At 43.7% G+C, this 24,919-nt stretch overlaps 1 protein-coding gene across 1 annotated transcript in view; it reads left to right on the forward strand.

Moving 5' to 3' along the window:
- The window catches only part of LOC138516490 (sec1 family domain-containing protein 2-like), a 492,588-nt gene that overhangs the window by 194,010 nt on the left and 273,659 nt on the right, over nt 1–24,919 (forward strand). Inside the window, exon 3 of the mRNA XM_069631659.1 lies at nt 5,363–5,497. Within this exon, the coding sequence (XP_069487760.1) occupies nt 5,363–5,497 (135 nt within the window). The remainder of the gene's footprint in view (nt 1–5,362; nt 5,498–24,919) is intronic.

Here is a 24,919-nt window from a genome sequence, read left to right on the forward strand (position 1 = left end):
CCAAGGGTTTTTACTGCTGAGGAGACAGTAATGGTGAAGTTGTCAATAATAAAGGTTTTGTATTGTGGTGGGAGTTTGGTCAAGGTTTCCTTGGTGCCTACTATGAGGATCTCTGTTTTATCCCCATTTAAACAGAGGCCGTTGGCTGCCATCCAAGTTTGGATGGCTGTGTAGATCTTGGTTAGCGCCGCGGTGTCTTGTTCATAGATGCAGGTGAGGGGGAGTAGGACTTGGGTGTCATCGGCATTGTTGGTGTAGGCTATGTCGCTATGTTATATGTAGGCTTTTATTTTTAATAAATAGTGTTTGTATTTTATTTGCCTTTTCACTTTAATAGAGGTTTTTATTCAACTTAACATAGTTGTCATTGCTTTGTTCTTGAAAGTATATACCTTAACACACAAAAAGATGGTAATTTCAGTTGTAAAAATGTATATTTGTATGACTTTTAAAATAAACTGCACATACAGTTATAAGTATAATAGTACTTGTACGTAGTTTAGATTATGCATGAATACATTATTTAATTTTAAATGTAATAATCTAACAATATACTAAAAGGCCAGATGTATGCTTGTCCCTGTATGTTTGTCCAATGCAGTAGCTTCTCTTGTTGTTACTGCTAGTGGGAGCGGTTGCCTTAGGATATATAGTGGTCCAACTTTCTTAATGTAAACCTGAACTTTGGTCCATGTACACAGGCTTCCTATGCTAGTTTTTAATAATTTACAAACATAATTTGCTTGCACTTACACAATTTTAAGGTGAAAGTAGTTTACTTTGTAAATTTCACCTTTATACTTTGTGCAGTGACGTTTTACGCATTGGACGAGATGTGTACATACATAGTATTAGTATAACATTTCATTTACATTACAGTACACAATGACAAATCGAGGGCATTCGGGAGTCCCTCTATGAGGCTATGGAGGTGAGCTCGCTCCGCAACACCCTCCCGAGAGGTCGATGCAAGTGGGTCCTCGCCGGGAGAGACTCTCCCTTAGGGGACAAGGACTGCCGTTCCTGTGAGGAACACCCTGGGACCAGAAACATGATGGCGTACATGGGACTATCAAACCTGTGAAATAATAAGTACCAGGACTGGGCTGAAGAAGAAGCTAACGTATGCTTTTATTTACGAGAAAGAGAAACTGTCACTTTAAATGAGACTAACCTATTCACTGGGACAACTGGATTAAAAGATATGCACTTGTCAGGTAGAAAGGCAGAAGAGCCACGAGAGGAATATCTGTTGAGGTAGGGGAGATCCCCTGAGAACGTTAACCTGAAAGGAAGACTTGGGCCTGGAAAATCTGAACTTGATGTGAAGCAGCCCAACAAATGCTGAGAGTCCAACGTAGCCGAGAGCCTGGAAAATGCTGAACCAAGGGGGGCTTGAAAGTTGGTGGTGGTGCGATCCAGAGAGAGTTGTGGTGGGCACACTACCCTTATAACAGTGCTGATACTGCCATAGGAAAGCCAGAGCAAGCAGCACAGCTCCCCTTTGAAGTACTGAGAAACTGAGAGGAATAGCAAAGGCTGAATGACGAGGATGCTAAGGCGAACGGCTCGACAGTGCAATGTGAGAACAGAGTTGAGGCAACACCAGTGAGAGCCCCAGAGATGTTCCATGATAATAAGGAAGGTGATGGGGATATGGGAGGCACAGGAAGCCAACCGTCAATCATTGTTTGAAGTCAAAAACTCATCTCAGTAAGAATGAGAAGAACGTGAAAGTAAAGTTGATGAATCTGAACTGTGATAACGTGAGCAAGAGGAAAATAAATTCCCTGGAAGGAAGGTGAATGAAAGTAGAATATCACTCCAGAAGGATTTGAGTGAAAGCAAGAAGAGTTTAGAAGTCAAACGACCGATACTGAATATTTGCAATGAGAGAAAGCGAAATAATAGCGATACCCAAAAGAGTGAATAATAAAGTGGGTATATCCCTACCATGGGAAGAAGGAAAATCCAACCCTTTGTCAAAAGCAGAAGTGTGGGAAATAAGAAAGAAAGAGTATGAGGAACTGAAGGCCAAGAAAACCTTTATGATAAATCAATCTAAGTCAAAGAGAGGCATTGTTATGTTTACTTTCCACTTTACAAATCTGAGGAAAGAGTTGAACAAACGGAGTCACCAGAGACTACGGACAGACTATACATTAAGAAGAAGTTCTTTGCAAATCATAAGACAAGTTTGGACAGCACTAAGGCGAAGGGAGTAATTGTCCAGCCCTTATTTCCGTTTCTGTAAGAGATAGGGTCAGCTAGTATTCATTTTTTGACGGTGGACCTATTCGTTTTGGACATTCAAAGATGACTGACGTGCACCTTAGTTAGTAAAGCAGTTCGGGAACACTCCATAGCAATAGGGAAAGATAGGCCTTATTCTTATTTCTTTAATAAAGACAAGGTAAAATATCCTCAACCAGTCCGCACCCTCCTTCTGACCATCCACAACACCTAAATACATTGTTCAATTAGTTAGTACGCATTATAAGTTATGCATTCCTACATAGCACTTTTAACTCATGCATACATAAAGTTACAAGCATCCTAGTATTTGTGCATGGTTTAACTTATGTGTACATACATTTAAAGCACACTGTTACCCTTGAATTAATATTCATTTACAGGCATACTATGGTCGCATTTAAACAATTTTATGGTAACAGCACTTTACCTTAACTCTAGGGGACACCTAAATAGTTTGTACATTCAGTTTTTACGCATTGTTTTGTTATGTTTACATACCGTTAGTATTTGCAGACATACAGTTACACACATACTGTAAGTGCACACTTTTTATTTAATTCAAAGTGTACTTCAGTAACATAAACAAATGTACACCATTTGTAAAATACACCTAAATAATTGTACAATTAGTTTTGTTTACAAACCATGATTTCCTTATTTCTTTTTGGAACTGTGGAGCAGAATCCTGCTGGATTCTGGGGAAGGGGAATTCACCCAGGTTATAAGGAGAGACTGTTGTTACATTACGAATTTCAGTGTTATATTATTTTGTTGCTATTGAACTGCCTTGCATTACCTAATTTATTTATTGTATGTATGAGTGTGAGGGACACACATCCTTTGTTCGAGTGTTTCCTTTGGTTTATTTTAGGCAGGGAAATCCTTGTCAGGGTAGGGATAGTGAGGAGTTTAGCCAACATCCTAATTTAATAAAACAGCATTTGTTGAAAAACAGTCACAAACTTGTCTGCCTCGCATTTATGCCCCCTCACAGCATATATTTCGTAACTGGTCATGTTTATTATTTTTATTTTAATCCAGCACAAGGAACTATGTATTATTGCAGATTCATGGATCTTTTGGCTTGAAAACTATGTAAGACAGGTGCTTAAAATAGTACCATTGCAAAAAGTGGCTGTCCAGTGGCATAGATATCGTGGTGGCCAGTGGGATGAAATAATTCAACATGTTCTTAATTCTCATCAAAGTGGCAAAAAAACAGATATAGTTTTGATACATGCATGCAGCAACGACCGGGCTATAAGAAAAGAAGTGAGCTAGTTAATTTTCATGTAATTTAAAGTAATCTCTCCTTATACTCACTTTATATAGTATATTAAACAGTTTCAAACATAAATGATAAGCTTTATTATGAGCAAAAACGTTGTGTGTGTTTGTGTTTTGGATAATTGGTCATTCCCTGTACCGCAGTTTGTGTATTATTGTACATTTTAGTTTAAACGCAGTGAGCATCATTGATTTAAAAAGCACAATTTGTTCCTGTTCCTGTATGCAAAATGCTGTATGCAGTTAATGTTCTAGCATGTGTTCTGTGTTCTATCCAGAGCACAGTTGGTGTTGTAGCATGTGTTCTTGTGTGTTTTGTGTGTATATGTAATACACAGTACATGTTTCTGCTTACAGCTTTTATGTTTCAGTTTTTATGTAGTTGGTATCGTTGAGCTTTAAAACATCAACTTAAAGTGTTTGTGTGTGTTCAACGCAGTTGGTGTTCTAGTGTTTGGTGTGGTGTTTTTTTGTGTGTATGCAATATGCAGTGTATGATTTTGCATACAGGTGTTCTTTTTTTAAAAGAACAGCCACATTGTAATAACATGTATTATCAGTGCATATGCATCATATGTAGATTCATTTTAAATTGTTTCTGTATCAACTTTGATCAAGTTCATTTTCAAAATTGTTTCCAGTGCACCAATTTGTCATGAGATCTAGGCTCATTAAAAAAATGACAAACATTTTTAGCAGACAATTTTAAGATATTTGGGCCATGTTTCTTTTTACCCTATGGTAGAACCCCAGAATTAAAAATTGCCTGGAGAGTGGAGCTTTTTAACTCCTGCTATCAGCCTAGTAGAGTCTGATTATAATGACACCAACAGCTTCCAGGAGCTACCTTTGACTTCCCATGCCAGCTGATGCCCTTCAAACAGACATTGCCCCTGTGTACTTCGAAATGTGTACAAGGAAGCGTTATGACACACCTAGCATTGAAAGCATATTTGGTTGTATATAATGGACAAAAGATCACAGTGTGGAAATAACATTTGCTATGTACTAGTGCCCTGTTCACCAGAGGTAGATGATGCCTCATACCCAGGAGCTGTTTTTAGCAAATTGGCATTTCAACCCCTCAATCCCCACGTTAAAAGCTGTTCAAAATGCAGTCAAATAAACATTTTTAAAAAAATATATAGCCGTCCATGAAAAATTCAGACATTTTACAATGTAGAGATGGCGACCTCGAAAACTTACTCTGGCATGTTTTCTGATTTTTATAGAGTTTGTTTTCTGATTCTTTTAGAATTATAAAAAAAAGTTGTTTTCTGACACTCCATAGACAATTCCTCTTAACCTTAAATATCCCATGCGTATAGTGCAATGGCATTATATATATATATATATCTATATATCTACTATATATGTATATTTTGGATGTGCTACCATTTTGCTGCCGTTTTGTATTAATGTAAATAATTGGTGCAAGTATTGACCAATGTATTGGATCTCCAGTTCACAATCATAAAGTGATGACAACTTGAGTCAGGAACAGCACTAATTGGATTCAATCTTGTAATGGGCCATCTCTAACACAGGTCTAGCTCACAGGTCTAGCTAGTCTCAAAGAGCTCTCTGGCAGGCTCAGTGTTGAGTATGTTTGTTACATTGAACGTACGTTAGTTGCGGGGAAAGAAAAAAGAAGAGTAACAAAAGATTTAATGACTCTACTGCCATTAGCCATACCAGACAATATGAGATCCTGTATTCAAATGAAACAATCATTTGGGCACTCTATTTCTTCTAATAATAGGTGCTTTTTTAAACGAGTTGTAGTTCTGTTCTGATATTTCTGTGGATGTTTTTACAGGCTGCTTACAAACCCTTGCTGAAGCAGGTGTTGGAGGAGATATTTCATGCGGACCGACCAGATACACTTGATATCGAGCACATGTCTTCAGGACTCACCGATCTTCTGAAGACTGGGTTCAGTATGTTCATGAAGGTAAGCAGAATTAGACACTGGTTGTTTCCTGTGCATGTGCTATCAGAATTACTCATATTATATTTGATATCTCCCCTATTTCTCTTTGTTGGTATTTGAATGCATCTGTCAAAAACGCTGGTGGCGGCCTTTTCTTTCACGTGTCTAAACAATGGCTGGATGCAAGGGTTTAGCTAGTAGAGGGAGCAAAGCGACGCAAACAAAAAAGGGGGGTTTGGAGCATTTAAATGCCAACGTGAACCACTGGCATTCTTAGATTGGTGATCTTTGACCTCTTGCTGTGAAAAAGGGCACTCCCTTCAGTTCTAAGATTACAAATAATTCTTTTATTTACCAAGGGTTTCTCACTCTGACTTCACCATGTCTGACTTTTATGAAAACTTCAGTTTTGAGAAGTAGTCTTCTCAAGGGTTAAAATGCAAATTTCTGCTAATCCAATTGTCAAAAATAGAGAAATTGAGTAAGTGATCAATTATTGTATCCACTCATTACTCAAAGCATGCACTCCCATGTGATAGCCGCCCCCCGCGCCAACCTGTTTGAAATAATGCTGCAAGTGGGGCTCCTAATCACTCTTGTGTTATGAGCACATTTTCACATCACTGCTTAAACAATTGCTTAACAAATAAAATAATCAACTCTCTCTGCTCAGTCTCTAGACCAGTGGTATTCAAACTGTGGGTCGCGACCCCCTAGGGGTCCGCGGGTGCATCCCAGGGGGGCCCTGAGAGCTCAGCATGAAAAAAGATTTTTTTTTTTTTTGTTATTTTTTTTTTTTAGATTGGAAGAAATGGGCAGGGGTGGCCCACATGGGCAGGCTGAAGCATGAAACTGTCTCAGGCAACAATGAAAAAGTGGCCCACAGTTGTAAATGGATATTCATTCCTTTAGTCACAGACTGGGCCTCATTACTACTATGGCGGACCAGTAACAACGGTGCTGGTAAGCTACCGGCACCGTTGCTACCGTTCCGCCATAGTAAGAGTTGTGCTCGTGGGTGCTTGACAGCCCCCGCCAGGTCTGACCTCAGCTCGTCGGATGCACCAGCACCGTTATTAACGGTGCCGGTGCATCCGAGCTCCCCATTCCCATTTGAGCCATATGGGGCTCGAATGGGAATGGGGATCTACCGGCACCTTCGAAAGGGCAATTATCATGTCCGCCTAACTCGGCATGACCTAGTAATTGCCCATTCGCGGGTGCCAGACCCGGATGCAACTCCAGTGGCAGCCGTGCCAGTTTTACCGGCACAGCTACCGCCAGAGTAGTTATGAAGCCCACTGTTTCAATAGTACCCAAAGGGGTGCTTTGTGTTAAAATGTAAGTAAATTGTGATATATTCAGCAACAATGGTCAACATTACTAACTGCATAGTTAAGTAACTCATCAAAATGGTCCACATTGGCCAAAATGGTGGCCCATTTTGATTGGCCCAAACTAGCATTTTACATTTTTGGTACAGGCATTGCCCTATAGGCCTGTCCGAGCCTGGCGGCTCATCCATAATGGCAAGAGGCGCCCACCCAGTGGCCCCTCACCCATTATGGAGGAGCTAAGGAGCCAGCCCAGTGAAACAGTGAGCACTCCCTCAGCTGCTTTATCCAGCTAATGGAGTGCTCCTGGGCTGGCTGAACTGTCAAAGGGAAACACTGTTTCCCTTTGACAGTTCAGTTTAGTTCCCCAGCCGCACATGCTCACTGAGCCATGCAAGTGCTGGGGCGTTTTGCTTCGCCAGCATTGCATAGCTCATTGGAAATGCTGGCTGGGGCACTGCATGTCTGTATGTCCGAGGGGGAGCTCCTGCGCCTCCTCGCACATACGGACAGAGCAGCTGGAGCAGGCCGTTTCAGCACCCACACACAGGCCAATGCAGAAGGTACGTTTATGTTCATTGTTTTTATTTAAACATGTGTATGGATGCGTTATGAGTGAGTGTATGGTGATGGATGCTCATGTGAATGATAGAGTGATTGCTGTATGAATGTGCAGCGCCTTGCATATACACATAATCATGTTCATTGTGTTAGGACCAGTGGGGCCCAGGGGACAGGGATGGTATCTTTTTACCGGACATCTATCATTCAAAACCCTCTGCCTTGTCCACAAGGCTTTCTGGGGCCTGGGTCCAAAATACCTTCAGCTATTCCTCCGCAAATACCTCCCCTCTCGAGCTCTTCACTCCTCTACCTCCAACTCCCTCAGGGTCAGTCGTTTATAAAAGAAACGAGCTGGGGGTAGATCTCCGTCTTCGGCTGGGGCCTCCCTCTGGAACAGCGCCCTGCCACTCTAAAACTTGAGGAGAACCATCTTTCTTCCTGCACTTATCAGACCTACCCTGTCTGCTGCCTTAAACGTAGCACTTGCAAATTGCTGGCTGCACTACCACTGTTTGTTGCCTTTATTATTTATTTATTGTTATTTATCTGTTTCTCCTCTGCTTCGCACTTTCCACTTCTCCCCCCTTCCATGCACTTTTCCCCTCACACTTGCGCGTTCTCAATGTCACTGGGCCTAGTAAGATCGCTGTTTTATTCTCCTCTGTTCCCCTCCCTTGCCTTGTCACGCTCTGAAACACTTGTGTACGAGCGCGATAGAAATAAAATATCAATGCCTGCCCCCTGGACTCCCAGCAACAGTTGCAAACTGTTTGGCTATTTACCCATTTTTTGTTAAAAGTATGCTCTACAATGCAACATTTTAACCTATTATTTAAAAAAAAATTCACAGGGGGAAACCCCCCCGAACCTCCCCTTAATGCCCCTCCACTTAAAAAAGATTCACCAGCCGCCACTGGCCCTCAGACTGTGTTGGGAACGGGATGGGGGAACCGAGGGACTATGGTGGGAGCACAATGGGCGGGAACCATGGGATAGTGATGGGAGCAGAGTGGGGAGAGCCCTGGGTGTGTGATGGGGTGGGGAGAGACCAGCGACTGGGTAGGAGTGGGATGAGGGAGCCCAGCGACTTTGATGGGAGCAGGTGACGGCGCGTAATATATACTGTCCATTTGGCATTTCTGGGGGGTCCCGACCTGCCCAAATTTTGCTCAGGGGGGCCCTGGCCAAAAAAGTTTGAAGACCACTGCTCTAGACCGTCAAGGTTTCAATAATCACAACTGAATATTTTAAAATAATTTATTTCAAAAGCCGCTTAGTTCAGCCAAGCAGTCTAAACATTACCAATCACTAAAACCAAGTTCTTTCTTTAATCAGTGCTTTGTTGCGCTTCCAAATAATCGTATTACCTTCCTTGCTCTGTTCTCCACTAAATACTAGTATTGATTTCTAAAAAAATATTGACATTTTTAAACTTCTCAGAAAATCCTTCTTGCTAGTTACTTCTAGACACAAAACCCAACTTTAGTTGTTTAATCTAATTAAGCAAAGTTCAAAGCAACAAAATGTATCAGCTTTTAAATGGAACATATTTCACAAAATCTATTGCATGCTAAGCTCAATTCAGATTTCCCTACCTGGTCACCTTATTAATGTGACTATACTGATAGTTAAATATTTTGTGTAGGCACTATGTTATTTCTCTCACAGCTGATTTTAGATTATGGCTCCGCCAATAGTTAGATGTTTTGTGTTGGAACTACACTTTGCTATCTCTCGCACAGCTCACATCAGACTTAGACTTTTTCAAAATGAAAATGGGATCATTTCAAACAAACGGAAATCAGACTTGCCTTTCAAAGCTTAGTGTTATCTTTTATGAACTAAAATGATTACTGTACTTTTTAAACTACTACCAGTTAGAATTTTATTATTTCAAACATAGGAAATCAGAATCGTTTATGCTTTGCCTTTCAAATCTTTGCAATAATAATGAGAAATGAAAATGGTTGTTGTTTTACACACACTGTAAATGTAGGCTAAACCGGAATTTCCCTCTGCAGCTGCTTGCTGCTGTAATCTGCAATTACTTAATCCACTGTACTCTGACCAGCTGCTGTTCAAAGGACCTATCTAAAACCACTAAACATTGTGGAATTTAGTGTCCTTTCACTACTGGTCAGTTATCAGGATTTGCTCTGTGATCAGGATTTATGTGTTTTGAAAACTTAGTTTTAAATCTCTTATAGTGGTTTATGTTTTGCACTGGATGCTTGCTTGGCAAGCCCGTTCAGTGTCTTTTTCAAACTTTCATGAAACCCACATTATTTTAATTAGTGATATTTTATCACTGTGAACAGATTGGGCGCTCGGTTCAAAAGATCCCTCCTTGGCAATTCTGTAACTACTGTGCATTACGGACTGGACACTGTACACTGCGTTCAATATTTCTTTTTCAAACAAGTGGCAAAAAATTGGTTATTCAGCTTTACAACATTCTCCCATATCTTATTTTATGTCAAGGCTGAAGAATCGGTTTAAAAATTTGTTTGTAATGTTACACAATTTGGCAACTTTATTTTTACCAGTAAACATTTTTTTCTAAAGCACACATGTCCATGTAAATCAACGGGCTACCTTTTTCCTTTACATTTATATTAAAGTATTTTATCTCCATGTTTCATTTATGCGAGGATGTTGTGTTTACATACCACTGATGTTTTTGGTTGAGCTGTGGCCTTCGATATCTGTGAGATGAGATGGAAAGCCAGGTGAATGCTGCAGGCTTTGCCCTCCTGAGTGCCAGTTTTATATGTGCATGTAGTGAGCGCTATGAAAGTGCATTAGAATTAATCAGTGCATTAACCATACAGTTCCCAATGGTCCTACTGTACTCAGTGGGCCTTGCTAAATCATTCATGTGAAATGTGCACAAGATCACAGACGCTTTATTCAGTCGTAACCTCACTCAAGTAATTGTTTACCTTTTGATGGTTCAAATGGGTATCGCTAATATTATCCCCACCAATAATATCTCCATATATATGGTTGTGGAGCAAGGCCATTGGCAATATTATTCCTGGGGATAATTTATGGGGATAATGGAACCGGGGAAGGCAGGGGTGTCCCCGCTCCATTAGAAAAAATTCTGGAGTTGCGGAGGTGTCCCTTACAGATTCCATTGCCTAAAATCCCTGCAAAAAATTGACGATATTCTTGTATGGCAATAGTTTTCTGGTGATATTAACACATGGAACCTTCAAATTTAGTATGTAAGAACATCCATGATTTTTTTTCGTAACAAAAATAGACTGATTCATGACACCATCATCTACAGATCCAAGTGAATCCCAAGCCATTTAAAGACAGTTCCACTGTATCTTTGAATGTTGGAAAAATGTTTTAGTAGGGTGTTTTAAAAGGGAAAAAAGTTTAACATATTTTTATTTGTTTCTCACATCTTTTACCTTTATGTAGCACTGGTTTGGGATACACCAGGGGTACATGCCTGTCGTTCCTTCACAAAAGGAAGGTATCTGGGCCTCTAAGAGGCTTCCTCATGAAGCACCCAATCACTCTTCAAGAACTCAAGTCATCTAATCCCGATCACAAAATAAAAGCAGGTTCTAGCTCCATTACTTGAAAACATAAGATATGGTTGTTATATGATCTCAAGCGGAGAGAAGGGAATGGAACAATTTAAGATATTGTTTATGGAAGATGTTCACCGTGTTCAAATTCGCAGTTGAAATCAGAATGGATCCCGTCAACCAAAAACAAACCAGAAAAAGCATTGACAATGGCAAACATTTTGTCTTTTGTATACTGAAAAGATTCTCTTTGCTAAGGGTACCGAGTTAATGGACTCAGAGGGAAGGGCCATCGGTGGAATGAGCACAGGGAGAGAAGAGAAAAACACAAGGAGCCAGGCACGGCCAAAGCTAAAGGGAAGAAGCACAAGGGTGTGTGGATACATGTGAGAAACACAGAGGTCTCATAGAATGTGCCTGGGTGAAATAATCAACGAACATGAAATCAAGCGGGCACCACGGTTCGATAGAGACTAACCAACGTAGATATAATATTTGGTGAATGCCAATAACCACTTTGCACGATGTGGATATGCAAGACAAAGTTGGCCAACTTTGCCTTTTGAGCATTAAAGAAGATACAGCTATAATAAAGCACAACAACTGTTACCAAAGATTACGTATTATATATAATATAGGAATTTGCTGTTGTATTTACTGCTAGGGTGGAGCCATTTCTGGGGCAGGCCCACTCAGTTCTTGTTTACTCCTGAATGAATTAATGTCATCTTCAGTGAGAAGAAACATTTGACACATGTGGTAAAACCTTATTAGTATTAAACAACAGAATGAACGGAGAGGGGAGCACCTGGTAGTGCCAGAGAGAGTGATGTGGCTGTTGGCTCAGTAATATAAGGCCATTGTAAGCAAGCTTAAGAGAGCCACTTTGACAGCATTGCAAGTGTTGTATGCAGCAAACCTACACTCCTCAACATGGCACTTCGGGAAGCCCAGGAAGGTGCTGCGTTGTCTTTCAGAGGGTCAGCTTTGAGTTTAAATGTCGGGACCCTTGTCGTCCTCCTACTCTCCTAAGTCGATGTGTGTGTCCACCACTAGTGGCATCCCAAATCTCGTCCCAAATGACATGCCTACAGCTATTCTATGCTGTACTTTAACTTCAACTTGTTGGCTGTGTAGTGCCTGGGGCTAAGGGATGCGACTGCTTCAAGAGCCAGAGAGGGGGACAAAAGATGTGCATCAGTATTGCTTCTTGTCTGCCCTCGTCCAGTGTGGTCAGACATCTATCCCAAGACTCCTGCAGCGGATCCACACTAACAGAATATGTAGATCATTCAATACGCACAGTTAGTTCATTCTTAGGCTGCTCGCTATCCTCAGTGGTGGTTCGCCATACTTGGACGCAAGCATCTTACCAACTCCCGGCCCTGTGTCAACCCATACAGTCTTTGCGTTCCCACTGTAGGCTGACCTTGTGACTTGGCTAGTGTTGGGGTTTCTATACTATGTGCTAGCAGGTACACTAGTACCTTCGCACTGACCGTAATCTGCCTGCCACGGCACCGCAGAAGCTCTGTGGGAGAGACTCACTGTGAGCCCTCACCACCTGGTGGGCGCAATAATTGCTGGCGGCTTCTGCTTGTAGAGTAGCTGGGGTTTCCAGCTCCTAATCATATCTCCTTGCATTAGGTGGAAGGAGGAATGCGTGTACACTGTGAATGCATTTAGACGTTTAGTACAGGTAAGAGCAGTTCGTCAGCTAGATATGTGCACTTAATTTCATATTTTGTAGAAGTGGCAAGCAGAAATGTGGTTCCTCATGAAAAACTCTGTGAAATGTACTTAATGTCATAGATGGCTCAACGAATGCCCTGAGTCACAAAGATGGTGTAAGGGTTATTTCATTTGTTTAGGGCCATAGGGCCGTCTCACTCCCTCTCGTCTAGAAAGCAGCAACTTTCCCTAGCCCAGCAGTCCTTACTCGACAGGTTAGTATACATCTGATATTGACCCCTCTTGTCTAGGCTCTAAAGTACACTAGAGATGTGAAGACCTAAATGCAGAACGCCTTATCCGTCTAATCTCCCACTGGGATGTCCTAGACTAACACTACACTATGCAGGCATTATTTATCTAAACAGATATTGGATTGTTCCTTCCAGACACTCTTCCCAATTCGGTCTTCCTTTCACAGCCACATACTCCTCTACCTCTCATTTCCTGATGTTCTCCTCACTATTCTCCTCCCCTAGCTCTGCCCACATTTTCTGGAATCCTCCTCCTCTGTCCCTCTGATGTCTCTCACTCCTTCTATGCCTTCTTTCCACCTTTTGAGGTTACTACTCTCTCCACTACCCTACGACTCCCTCTTTCATTCTACTACTTCCTTCTTCACACTACTACTCCCTCCTACACACTACAATACCCCCATCCATGTTACAACTTCTTCCTTCATGGTACTACTTCCTCCTCCACGCTTATGCCCCCTCCTCCACACCACTACTCCCCCCTTCCACACCAATATTTTTGTTCTCTGGAACCTAAGATTGACATGTACTGTGATGATCCTGTTGGGCTAGGAAGCCATGCTATTCCATGCATCTGTTCCTGAGCTTAACAATGCCTTAACACTTGACTCCTGAGCAATTTCATGATGTGATTGTACCACAAAAGAACGGGCAAAGGAGGCTATATCTATAGCAGTATGCACTTATAAATTACTGTTAAAAAAACACACACAGACTGTCCCTACTGGGAAGCACACCCTAACCCTGTCAGGGCAAGCTCTCCCTAAGTGGCCAGTGGTGCGCCGCCTATCTAATAGGGATAGCAAGAGCACTTTCCCTCATCAACAATTATACAATTTAATCAGTCACACTCAGTTAAAAAACCAGAGCAAGTATTAATTTGGACAGTTAACATTAGATCTTGTCTCTTCTGTGTGGTGTGGGAGGTTACTTCTACCAGGATTTTCTATATGTTTATTCACCAGCTGGGTAGAGACCTACCAGACATCAGACCTTGTTGTGGATAGTTAAAAAGTAAAAAAGCCCAAAGAGTATGAGTGCCCCTAGAGGCAGAGGTCCTAACTAGGGGATATTGTTACTCTGATCTGTTCAATCTATATTATAGGAACATCATCATGGTCATGAGAGTTCTCATGATCCTAGGTTCGACTGGTTTCGGTGACCACTCCAATTGGGTTCATCTTCTTCAGGACCTTGTTATTTCTGTCATGGGCATCGCTCCGTAAATGATCCGCAGTAGCGGATCAGGCGGTACCTCCGTCCCCTAGAGAGAGACAAAAGGTGAAGAACTGGGAGTTATTCCCAGCTGCTGAACACTCTCACTATGATAGAGTTTATTCTGTGCAGTCGTGTGGTTCTTTAATACAAGCCTCAATGGCAGTGTCTAATTTGTGGGACGTGCTTAGTATCCTATGGTAGACACAGCAGTGAAGGAAAAGGGGGTGGAAGAAGGGGGAGTGGAGTGGTGGGCATTCCCAAAGACCCAGATTACTTTATAGAGTGGGCCACCTCTCTAGTGTCTGGTAGTGAGTCACACATGTACCTGTGAGTGATGACGCCACCTACCAGCGCTTAAGCGTTTCTCTTTAATCTGGGAGGCAGCAGTTCTTCAAAGGGCGAGTCGAGCGAGCTACTTCACTCGTTTCGTATCCCTGGTTCTGGGGAAAGAAGGGATCGAATCAGCGTGCCGAGTAAATACGGCAGGGCATCATTGCAAACAGGCACTGGACACCTAGTCCGCTTACCTGTGTAACGCCATTGTGCTGCAAACCTAGTCGCTGCTGCAGTAGTGTGCCGTGCGTGAGTCTCCGCTCAATTGTTTTCCCTCATTCTGGTGAGAAAAGGAGGGATCTATGAGCTCTCCCTCAATGTGGATTCAGCCAAGCATAGAATCTCAATCACGAACCATATTATCCACTTACCTCTGCAGACACAGTGCATTATTCATTAGTTGCCGCTATACTTGTGTGCTGGCTATGAAGACCCGCAAGCAGAAGGCGGGGATTGTCCCAACCAATCTTTCCCTTATAGTCAACCTGTCCACTCACCACCTGACAACAGCGGAAGAAGAAATCCTCCAAAAGGACTTTCATTCGTGCCCACAGCACGTTATGACCCTTTTCAGGCACAAATAGAGGTGACCCAACTCATGCAGAAAATAAGCTTTAAACACTTTTTCGATGATCAGACATCGGAACAACAAGATAAAACCGGCTAACGACCACGAGTCAGTTCTTCCCTCTCCTATGCACGAACTCTGCCGAGTCAACTACATTCGAACAAGCACTTCTCAAGAAAATTGCCGAGCTTGAGAGGCACATACCGTTTGTACATGACTACTGTTCCAAAAAACAACTCTCAGCACTGACAGGGCTGGCCAACAACAATGCCATCACCATCAAGCCAGCTGACAGAGGGGCAACGGTGGTAATGGACAGACAACAATGGACATTGACTACGACAACTTGGTGAATGCTCTCTTGCAAGATTTAACCAGGTACCCAATCCTCTACGGGGATCCTACTAACCACTTGAGGGCTCTGATGGGCACAGTTGTGGAAAAAACAGAAGCTGAAGGATATATCAGTCCAAGAGAAGCAGCATTTCTTTCACCTACGCATCCACGCTTACTGGATTTTTATGCCATGCCAAGAATCCACAAAGGTCTGACACCAACACCAGGGCGACCGATTGTATCTGGTATCAACTCGATATTTGAACTTCTGTCGCAGTTTCTTGATTCTTCATCAACAACGAAATACCCAAAATGAAGGCTTATGTAAAAGATTCCACAGCTATGCTGATTCTGCGAGACACACTGGAGTTCGGCAAGGAAACTGAATGGCTAGTCACCATGGACATAGAGTCCCTCTATACAAAGATCCCACAGTAGACGACCATGTCCCTGGTACAAAGCTTACTAGAATCTGGTATAGAACTATATAATATTCCATTAGGTTTTATCATCCAGCTAGCCGAAATAGCCCTAACCAGGAATTTCTTTCTATGCAATGATCCCTTTTTCCAACAGATATCAGGGATGGCCATGGGTGTGACATTTGCCCCCAACCTGGCCAACCTCTGAGAAAAATCACATTTATCACACCAGCAACCCTTTTCTACATCGGATAAAGACCTGGCAGAGATATATCGACAATGTCTCCATGATTTTGAAGAATTGAGATCATTCCATCATTGTATCAACGATTATAACCCTCATCTCAAATTCACTCTAGATGCAGACAAAGAAAACATACACTTTCTTGATCTCTAGATAGCCACATGTGACAGACGACTGTGATCAAAAGTATACAAAAAACAGACAGACCGCAACTCCCTGTTAGCCTACTCCAGCTACCATCCACAAGCCCTGAAAGATAATCTCCCATTTGGTCAGTTTTTGCTATATCGACGTTTGTGTACAAACACTTCAGACTACATGGCCCAAGCCAAGATCTTGAAAACACATCTGATAAACTGTGGGTGTCCGAAACACATAGTGAGCACCACACTAAACGGACACGTAATATCCCGAGAGCGATCACTCTCCAGCAACATTCAAAGGCTCCCACAAGTGAAAACATCACTGCAGTGTTTAGCTTTTCTCCACTATTCAATAATATCAAAAAGGAGATTAACAAACTTTGGCCAATTTTGAATAGAGCAGAGCATCCCCTTCCAATGCCCTCCTCTGCCTTAAAACGGAGGCAGAACCTGAGGGATAAACTGGTTAAAACATTGCCTGAACAGAATGAAGCTAATGATAACTCCCAATCGACACTACGGACTAGCATGCCTCCGACAGGACATTCGCCCTGCCGCCAATGCTCCATGTGTGCACAAACCAGACAGAGTGTACAAATTAATATAGGGTGAAAGACCCCATGGGTACGGAAGAATTTTACAAACTGTAATAGTTCAGGAGTCATTTACCTTATTACCTGTCCCTGTCAATTGAAATACGACGGGATGACGACCAGAGTAGTGAGAAAAAGGATGATTGAACATAGAGCCTGCCTTAGGACAACGAAATTGACAGCCAAACTAGTATCCCTTTTTGTGGCAGAAGGACACAGTCCAGATCAGTTTCACTGGATGATCATTGAAAAGATCTGCCCACCCAGAAGGGGGGGCAACTTTCATAATCTACTATTGTGGAGAGAACAACATTGGATGTTAGGCTAGACACACAAAGCACATGTTTGAATGAAACTGTGCAGTGGCACGAACTGGCTACACTACCCATCTGAGAACATATGATGTGACTCGCAACTAGCAAAGCCAGACACTGGCGACCACATCGAGCGGCAGCCCCCAATGAGTAGTGTCCAAATGACCCTACATGGAAGAACATCTGCCAGAGAGTCAACTAGGAGCACTGGCACGATTAATGATTTAATTGCCTAAGCACACTACACGGCCACCTAAGACGCGGCACTGCAGTTCGTAACCACTAGATGTGATGTTTTTGTGGCACAAATATGAACTCCGGTACTTCCAACAGTGCTTGCGGAGCAGCAGGCATTTGAGCCAACACATTTACAATGCTCTTTGTCCAGTAAGCATAATGGAGAGTGACTCAGCTCCAAGATGTCTGCCCCGTTGTTGGAGCATTGTTGGAGCGTCTAACCACGCACCTCCCCTGACGTATGCGGAAATGCTGTCCTTTGCTAATATATAGCCGTCAGCGGGTCCTCATAGCCAGCAAACAAGTATAGCAGTGACTAATGAATGACATACTGTGTCCTCAGAGGTAAGCCCAGCACCACCTGCTTCCGGGGGTGCTGGGCCTGGCCTGATGCTCCGGGGGTAGGCATCATGACAATGATTGGAAGCTTTCAGAGAATGTCCTTAATTTGATAGTGTTGGTATATCCACCGCAGCATCTTATGTGGGAAGATAAGTTAGATGTTCAAGCTGATGCGATTCTTAAAGCATTGACCTTATAACAGACACTGCCATAGGATTCTATATTTTGACCTTTTATTCACAGAAGATTGTCCACATTTTAATTATGTTGAGGGATACTTGATACCCCTTCTGATTTCTAAAGATGCATATAATGAGTGCTAATTTTTGGCATTATTTCAATTTCACAGAAATGTTTTCAAGTGGTGATTAGTGAATTTAATTGCAGAGGTGCAAGCATTTCCCATGAATGGGTCGACTGACCCCACCAGGGCCCAGGGCAGGGCGGGTGGAAGAGCCCCTACTGCCCTGAACCTCCCCCCCACCCCCCTCCAGAGAATTCCTGATTCAATTAATGGGTTAAAATGGTCAATTTTACAGCACATTTGAAAAATTGGGTAAATGGCCACAAAGTTTACAATCGGATTTGTAGGGTAACATGAACAAATCCAATAAATTCCAGATCACTGACAGTGCACAAGAGCATTTTCTTGATGCCTTTGCCAACAACATATGTGAGCATAAAAAAACATGTTCATGCTGGCTATGCCAAACATGTATGCTAGTGAGCCAATATATGCCAGTATACCCACATAAGCATAATCATGTTGACTTTGCTCATAATGCCAGTAAAACATGCCATGCTATTGTAAGAAAACATCCATACTCTTTGCACCAGACCAGTAGTCCATGTGGGAACATTCAAGAACTGTTTGCCGATAATGCTAGTAAAACATGCAATGCCACTGTGAGAAAGCATCCATACTGCTGCACCAATGTAGCTCCCCCACGTTAGAACATTAATCATGTTGGCTTTGCCAATAATGCCAGTAAAACATGCCATTGTAACAGCGCATCCATACTGGCTTCTCCAATGTAGACCTGCCTAACCCTCACGTAAGAACGCTCATCAAGCTGGCTTTGCCCATGACAGTAAAACATGCCCTGCCATTGTAGGAAAACATCCATATTGACTGCAGCATTGTAGGCCAGTATTTCACGTAAGATTATTCACCGTTTTCATTTTGCCCATGGTGCCAGTGAAACCTGTGATGCCAATTGTCCTTACTGGCTTCTCCAATGTAAACCCCACTCCTGACCCCATGTAAGAACACTCAAGTTGGATTTGTACATAGTGCTGATAAAACATGCCATGCCTGTGAAGGATTGTCATCTGGCAAGGGTGTACATACCATGACTTTTGACCACACCCCCTCCACCACAAAACTCTATGCCAAAAGGATAGTACAAATCTGTACCGAGATGCATCAGTATCCTGATCTGCATGCCCTGCCCTCCTGTGGCACAGAGCAGGATTAGGGCACAGGTGTCCTCTTGACAGCTTCAGTGACAGCCAAAGTCACTACAGCACAGGCACAGCATTTAAGGTATGCACCTCTGTTACAAAACCCTATAATTGTAAGTTTAATAACCTGATGGCATGTTCAACTTTAAATATAATTCATACCTGAGTTAGAGCGTGGTGGATGGTATTTATCATAAATGTTACAGCAACATCTTACTGATTTCATGCATGTTTCAGCCCTGTTAGCCATGCTCAGCTGTGGAAAGGTTATGTGTATTTCCCCCCAGCCTGGCTGCCCTTACTGCTGACATCAAGACTGTAGCCTTCGGTTTTGCCTCTCATTGTTCCTTTGTGAGTGCAGGTAACACCCTTCCCAGCAAGACAGCCACTCTACAGGAAGCTGTCCTCGCAACAGGAATCAAAAGGCACACCCATTTCCCAAAAGGAACAGCCTCACAGTAGGGTGCTACATACCAAAGGGCCTTCTTTTCTATTTAGTTGGTAAGGGACATGGTAAGTATAGACTTTGGGAGCTCTTTACATCGGGCGGAACACTCCACATCGTGTTTCTCTCTGCCTCTTTTCTTCGTGACCCCCCACTTCCTGTCACACAAAGCACTTTGGGTGTGATGTCAGGAGGCGAGGTCCACTTGATCCAAGAATAGGGATTAGATGCCTAAAGCAGGTTAACTTTAGTCCAATCACCTGTGGGTTCTTGCCTTTCAGAGAAGCGGTCTCCCGATCCTTCTCAGATTCACTTTGTAACAAATACCTCAGGAAGAATTTCATTGGACCTCTCTTGGGAGAGTTGACATTCCAAAGCCACCCAACAGTGAGGTGAAGACTGACTATCCAAGGCAGAGGTGAGCTCTGTACCCGACCCATCCGCAGGGCACACTGGGGTGAACCTGCTGCTTCTCTGCCAATCACACTGCTGCCCATATCCTCATTGTGGTGAAGGACTCCTGGAAATGTGCACCAGCCTCCCTTACATTGGGAGCCCGAGGCCGAGCCAAGGCATACACTTGTCCCTGAGACCCCCGAGAGGTACTTGGAGCACCTGAGAGCCAAGGTAGCCAGGATTCCTGGATTTCCTGCTCTCGAACCACCACAAACAATGATTCAAACCTGGACAGCTGCATCAAACTATTCAGAGCTGCTTTCGGCAATCACCTGCTCTTCGAACCGCTGAACTGCACGTTCAAACCTGTTCACCACTGCGCTAGCTGACCGTGTCATTGCTTTGGCTCGAACATCAGGCTCTTTGTTGCATCTGCCACCTTCGATCTGCCACTCGCTCCATCAGCATCTTCACTGCCCATCTTCATCACCAGTCATACTGACCCTGGTTGGTCATTGAGCCCCGTCCATTACACGGCACGCTCAAACCGGAATGTGCATAGAATCGACTGCCGAACCAACCCTGGTGGCTCCAAAATCTGCAGTCCATTGAGTTGGCCCTCATCATCTGCTTTTCTTCAAGCATTGTCATTGAACTGCAACAAGCTCCTGTTTGGCTCCTGCTCGACACGGATCCCTGTCTAGACCAACACAAACGATGTACAAAAACTGCATTGCACTGCACAAACAGTACCAAGAAGTCTGGTTCGCCATAGTTGAACTGCTCAAAATGTACTGATGACTCATAACTGCCCTTTGGTCCATTGTAGGCACTAGAGCCTGGTTAGGTCACCTGTGCACCATTTTCATCAAAGACGTATACTTTTAAAAGAACATTGTGTTAATTGAATTGTCTTTCACTCCTGTATTCCTTCCCAGAGTGCAGTATTCTCTCTTTTCTTACATAATCTCTGTGCTTTCCACAGTGGTGTGTTTTGTACAGTTTTTCTATTACGTTTTCTTGTTGATGATGTTTTTTATTATAGACACTTGATTGGACAGTCCCTTTATTTTGGACTTTTATTCCTTGCTGTTTGGGTTGCTACTGAATCCCATTCACACCCCTCTTGAGTATATAGCCTTCCCTCTGCCCACCTTACCACAAACTGTGTCTGTTATGCCCTTATGATTGGGATCACTGTTGGTTTGTATAGGTGTGACGGCTGAGTAGGTGGTTTATTCACTGATAGGTGGAACTAATTTATTTTCAATGCCACTGTACGAAATTATCCATACTAGCTGCAGCGATGTAGTCCAGTGTTCCACTTAAGAGCGTTCTTAAAGTTGGCTTTGCAAATAATGGCAGTAGAAAATGCCATAAGAAACACCCATACTGGCTTCACCAACGTAGGCCTGTTTTCCATGTAACATTAATCATGCTGGCTTTGCCTACAGTACCAGTAAAATATGTCATGCCACTGTACAAAAATTGCCTTACTGGCTGACACAATGTAGTTCCTCACCCCACCCACATGCAAGAACACTCATCAAGTTGGCTTTGCCCATGATGCCAGTAAATCATGCCATGCCACTGTAAGAAAACATACGGATTGGCTGCACCCATGCAGGTCGGTATTCCACATAACCACATCAATCATTTTGACTTTGCTCACAAAACCAGTAAAACATGCCAATGCCGCTGTAAGAAAATGTCCATACTCATTAATTCACAGTGCGTCACCCTTTCCCAACTCTCATGCTGGACTTCCTTTGCACCTTGTACTCATGGTGGCCCTGAATCATGCTGTTCCCATCTTCATCTTGTATCCTGGCTTGCAACATTATGTGTTACTACTGATTTCTGCAATTGTATTCGCTCTCCCCTCTTGCTTCTCCACTCTTTTTGACTGCTTACTCTGTTCTCACCTCCTCTCCCTTTCTCCCTTTTCCTATCTCCTCCCCTTACTTTCTTCTACTCACTTGAATTGTCCCTGGACCTAGTATGATAGCATCCTTGTGTGTCTCCTCCCCCTTCCCTTATTGGTCCCCCCACCTCGAGCACTATTTGAAATGTCGCCAGGCCTAGCACGATAGGTGCTTGTTTTGTTACTCCCCTCCCTTTCTGCATCCCTCTCCCCCACCTTTGTGTTAATCACCGGCTCTACCAGAAATGCCGTCAGGCCTAGTCCGGTAGTCACCTGTCTGTTTTCATTTCCTTCCCACTCTATGTCTTAGCACTTGCACTATCTGAAATGTCGTCAGGCCGAGTACGATAGTTAAATTCACATCCTTACTCTTCATGGCCTGTAAGAATGTCATTGTATTTTCCCTTGTTCCCTCCCTTGCCTTGAAGCGCTTTGGAACACATTGTGTATCAGTGCTATATAAACTATCATATCATATCATAATGGCCGCACCAATGACCCCTCCCCCCCAAGCCTTGCTCCATAGCCCTCATGCACACACACATGTTCACATCCATTTGTACATGCACCCACACAACATAGACCTTTCTCTTTCATTCATATGTGCACCCATATACAACATTCGCGCTGAATGCTCTTACACACGGCCACACATTCACACATGCACTTACACAGGCACAATCCCTTGCATGCACCCCTATGTTATGTTATGTTATTTTATTTGGCATTTATATAGCGCTATATATATCATTGGTATGACCTCAAAGCACTGGTAGGTTGAACGCCCTCGGGGACTGTATTCCAGGTCAGTTGAAAGAGTAAGGTGTCGAAGGGTGCTTGGGTGCTGGTAGCTGCATCCTAGCATTCGGTGTAGTGGTATTGGTATCGGTTCAATGTGTGCAGTCTGGCGGGTGGACACCAAGACTGGAGTCTGGATGTGTTAGGCCTGTGGGACGCTAATGTGTGCAGCTAGGTCATTTTTTTCGTGGGGTATAGCTGTGTTTTATTAGATTGATGAGGTGTTCATGGGCTAGTGTTTGTTTGTGAGCAGCTAGGCCGACTTGATCGAGGGGTGTAGCTGCACTTTAATTGTGTGATGATGTAGAGTAGAGAGTAATCATAGTGAAATGATACAATATGATGGTTCATCCACACAGTGCCCACATACAATGCGCTTCAAAAGCACTCGATGACAAGGGAGTGAACAATGGAAAACACAAAGACACTCCCACAGGCCATGAACGACAGGAATGCGAAGACTAGCCACTGTACTCAGCCTAGTGACACCCAGACAGTGCAAGTGCCAAGACACAGACAGGAGGGAAAGGTACAAGAGGAACAGAAGGGCCGGGGGGCAGGCAGAAGGGCCAGGGGGCACAGCATGGGGACCAGAGGGGGCTGGGGCACAGAGAGTCATCACTGGGGAACCAGAGGGGCTGGGTGGGCCCAGGGTTGCCGCCCATGGACGCGGATGAGGTGTAAGGGCAGTGTTGCCGCACACAATGATTTCAGTTTTAGTGGAATTTAAGAGGAGGTGGTTTATTGTCATCCATCGGTCAATATCTCGAAGATAGGCTTGAAGGTCTGGCTGGGGGCTGGTGCCCAAAGTGGGAATTTTTAGGTTGATTTGGGTATCGTCAGCGTAGTTGTAGTACGAGATGTTGTGCATGCGGGTGATTCCAGGAAGAGCGTTCATATAGAGGTTGAACAGGAGACCAGGTGGGCATGCACCTTGCGGTACTCCAGTGTTAGCCGAGCGAGCAGCTGAGGAAAATGGGGAGAGGGGAGTCATTTGTTTCCTGTTGCTGAGGAAAGAGGTGATCCACTTGAGAGCAGTGCCACGGATTCCAAGGGAGTGGAAAGCGGTCAAGGAGGATTGAGTGGTTAACCGTGTCAAAGGCTGCAGAGAGATTGAGGAGAATTAGTACAGCGCATCCTTCTGAGTCTGTAGTGACCGTAAGATCATCCCAGATCAAGGTTAGAGTGGTTTCGGTTCCATGTCGTTGTCTGAAGCCTGATTGTGCAGGGTCGAGGAGGTGTTTAGATTCTACAAAGACGTTGAGCTGGGAGTATGCTGTTCGGTCGATGAGTTTTGCAAGTAATCTGGTGTTTGAGATGGGTCTGTAGTTTTTAGGGTCAAGGCGGTCGGTTGACATGTGCAATTTTGAAGGCATCGGGGAAGATGCCAGAGGTGAGGGAGTCATTTAGTATGGCTCTTGCATGTTCTCATGCGCAGGTAGACGAGAATATTTCTTTTAGGACAGAAGCGGGGCAGGGGTCGAGAAGGAACCCAGATGGTTTGCTGGCAGATAGTAGGTTGAGAAACTCATCTCTGGAGATGGGTTTGAATGAGTCGAAAGTGGGTGAATTGGGTGTCGGGGTGAGGGCGGGGGACGGATGTGAGAGAGTAGGAGAGGAGGGACAGTTTGCTGTTAAGGGAGGTCGTCCTGCCAAGAGCTGTGGTGTAGAAGTGTAGGGAGAGGGAGTTGAACAGAGTGCTTGAGATGGGGTGGATTGGGTAGAGGTGCAAGTGGGTTTGACGAATTCTGATATGATTCTGTAGAGTTCTTTGCTGCGGTTGCCGCAGTTGACAATTCGTTTGTTGTAATAGGCATTTTTGGCCCTTGAGATTTGAGCTTTGTAGTTACGATGGTGCAAGGCGAACATTGATCTGCTGAGATCGGTTTTAGTTGCTCGCCATTTGCGTTCCAGAGAGTTATTTTGTTTTTTGGCGTTCCTCAGGTGGGACGTGAACCATTTGGGGGAGGGTCCATTGCGCGAGGAAGCGGGGAGACAGGGGGTGAGAGGAATTAGTGAGTCATTGAGCCAAGATTCGAAAGAGTCGATGATTAAGGCACTGTCTGGGAGGGGTGTTGTAGGGGAACTAAAAAGTAGGGCTTTGGCAAAGTCAGGAAATATCTTCACTTTGTTCCAGCATTTGAGGACTTGGGGGGAGGCCAGGTGGGCTGTAGGAGATGGGGCAGGGGTGTGGATGGAGAAGGGGATGGCAAAGTGGTCGGTCCAGATGAGTGG

This window comes from Ambystoma mexicanum, chromosome 6q, assembly GCF_040938575.1.
Source record: "Ambystoma mexicanum isolate Mex_15411 chromosome 6q, UKY_AmexF1_1, whole genome shotgun sequence".
Classification (NCBI taxonomy): domain Eukaryota; kingdom Metazoa; phylum Chordata; class Amphibia; order Caudata; family Ambystomatidae; genus Ambystoma; species Ambystoma mexicanum.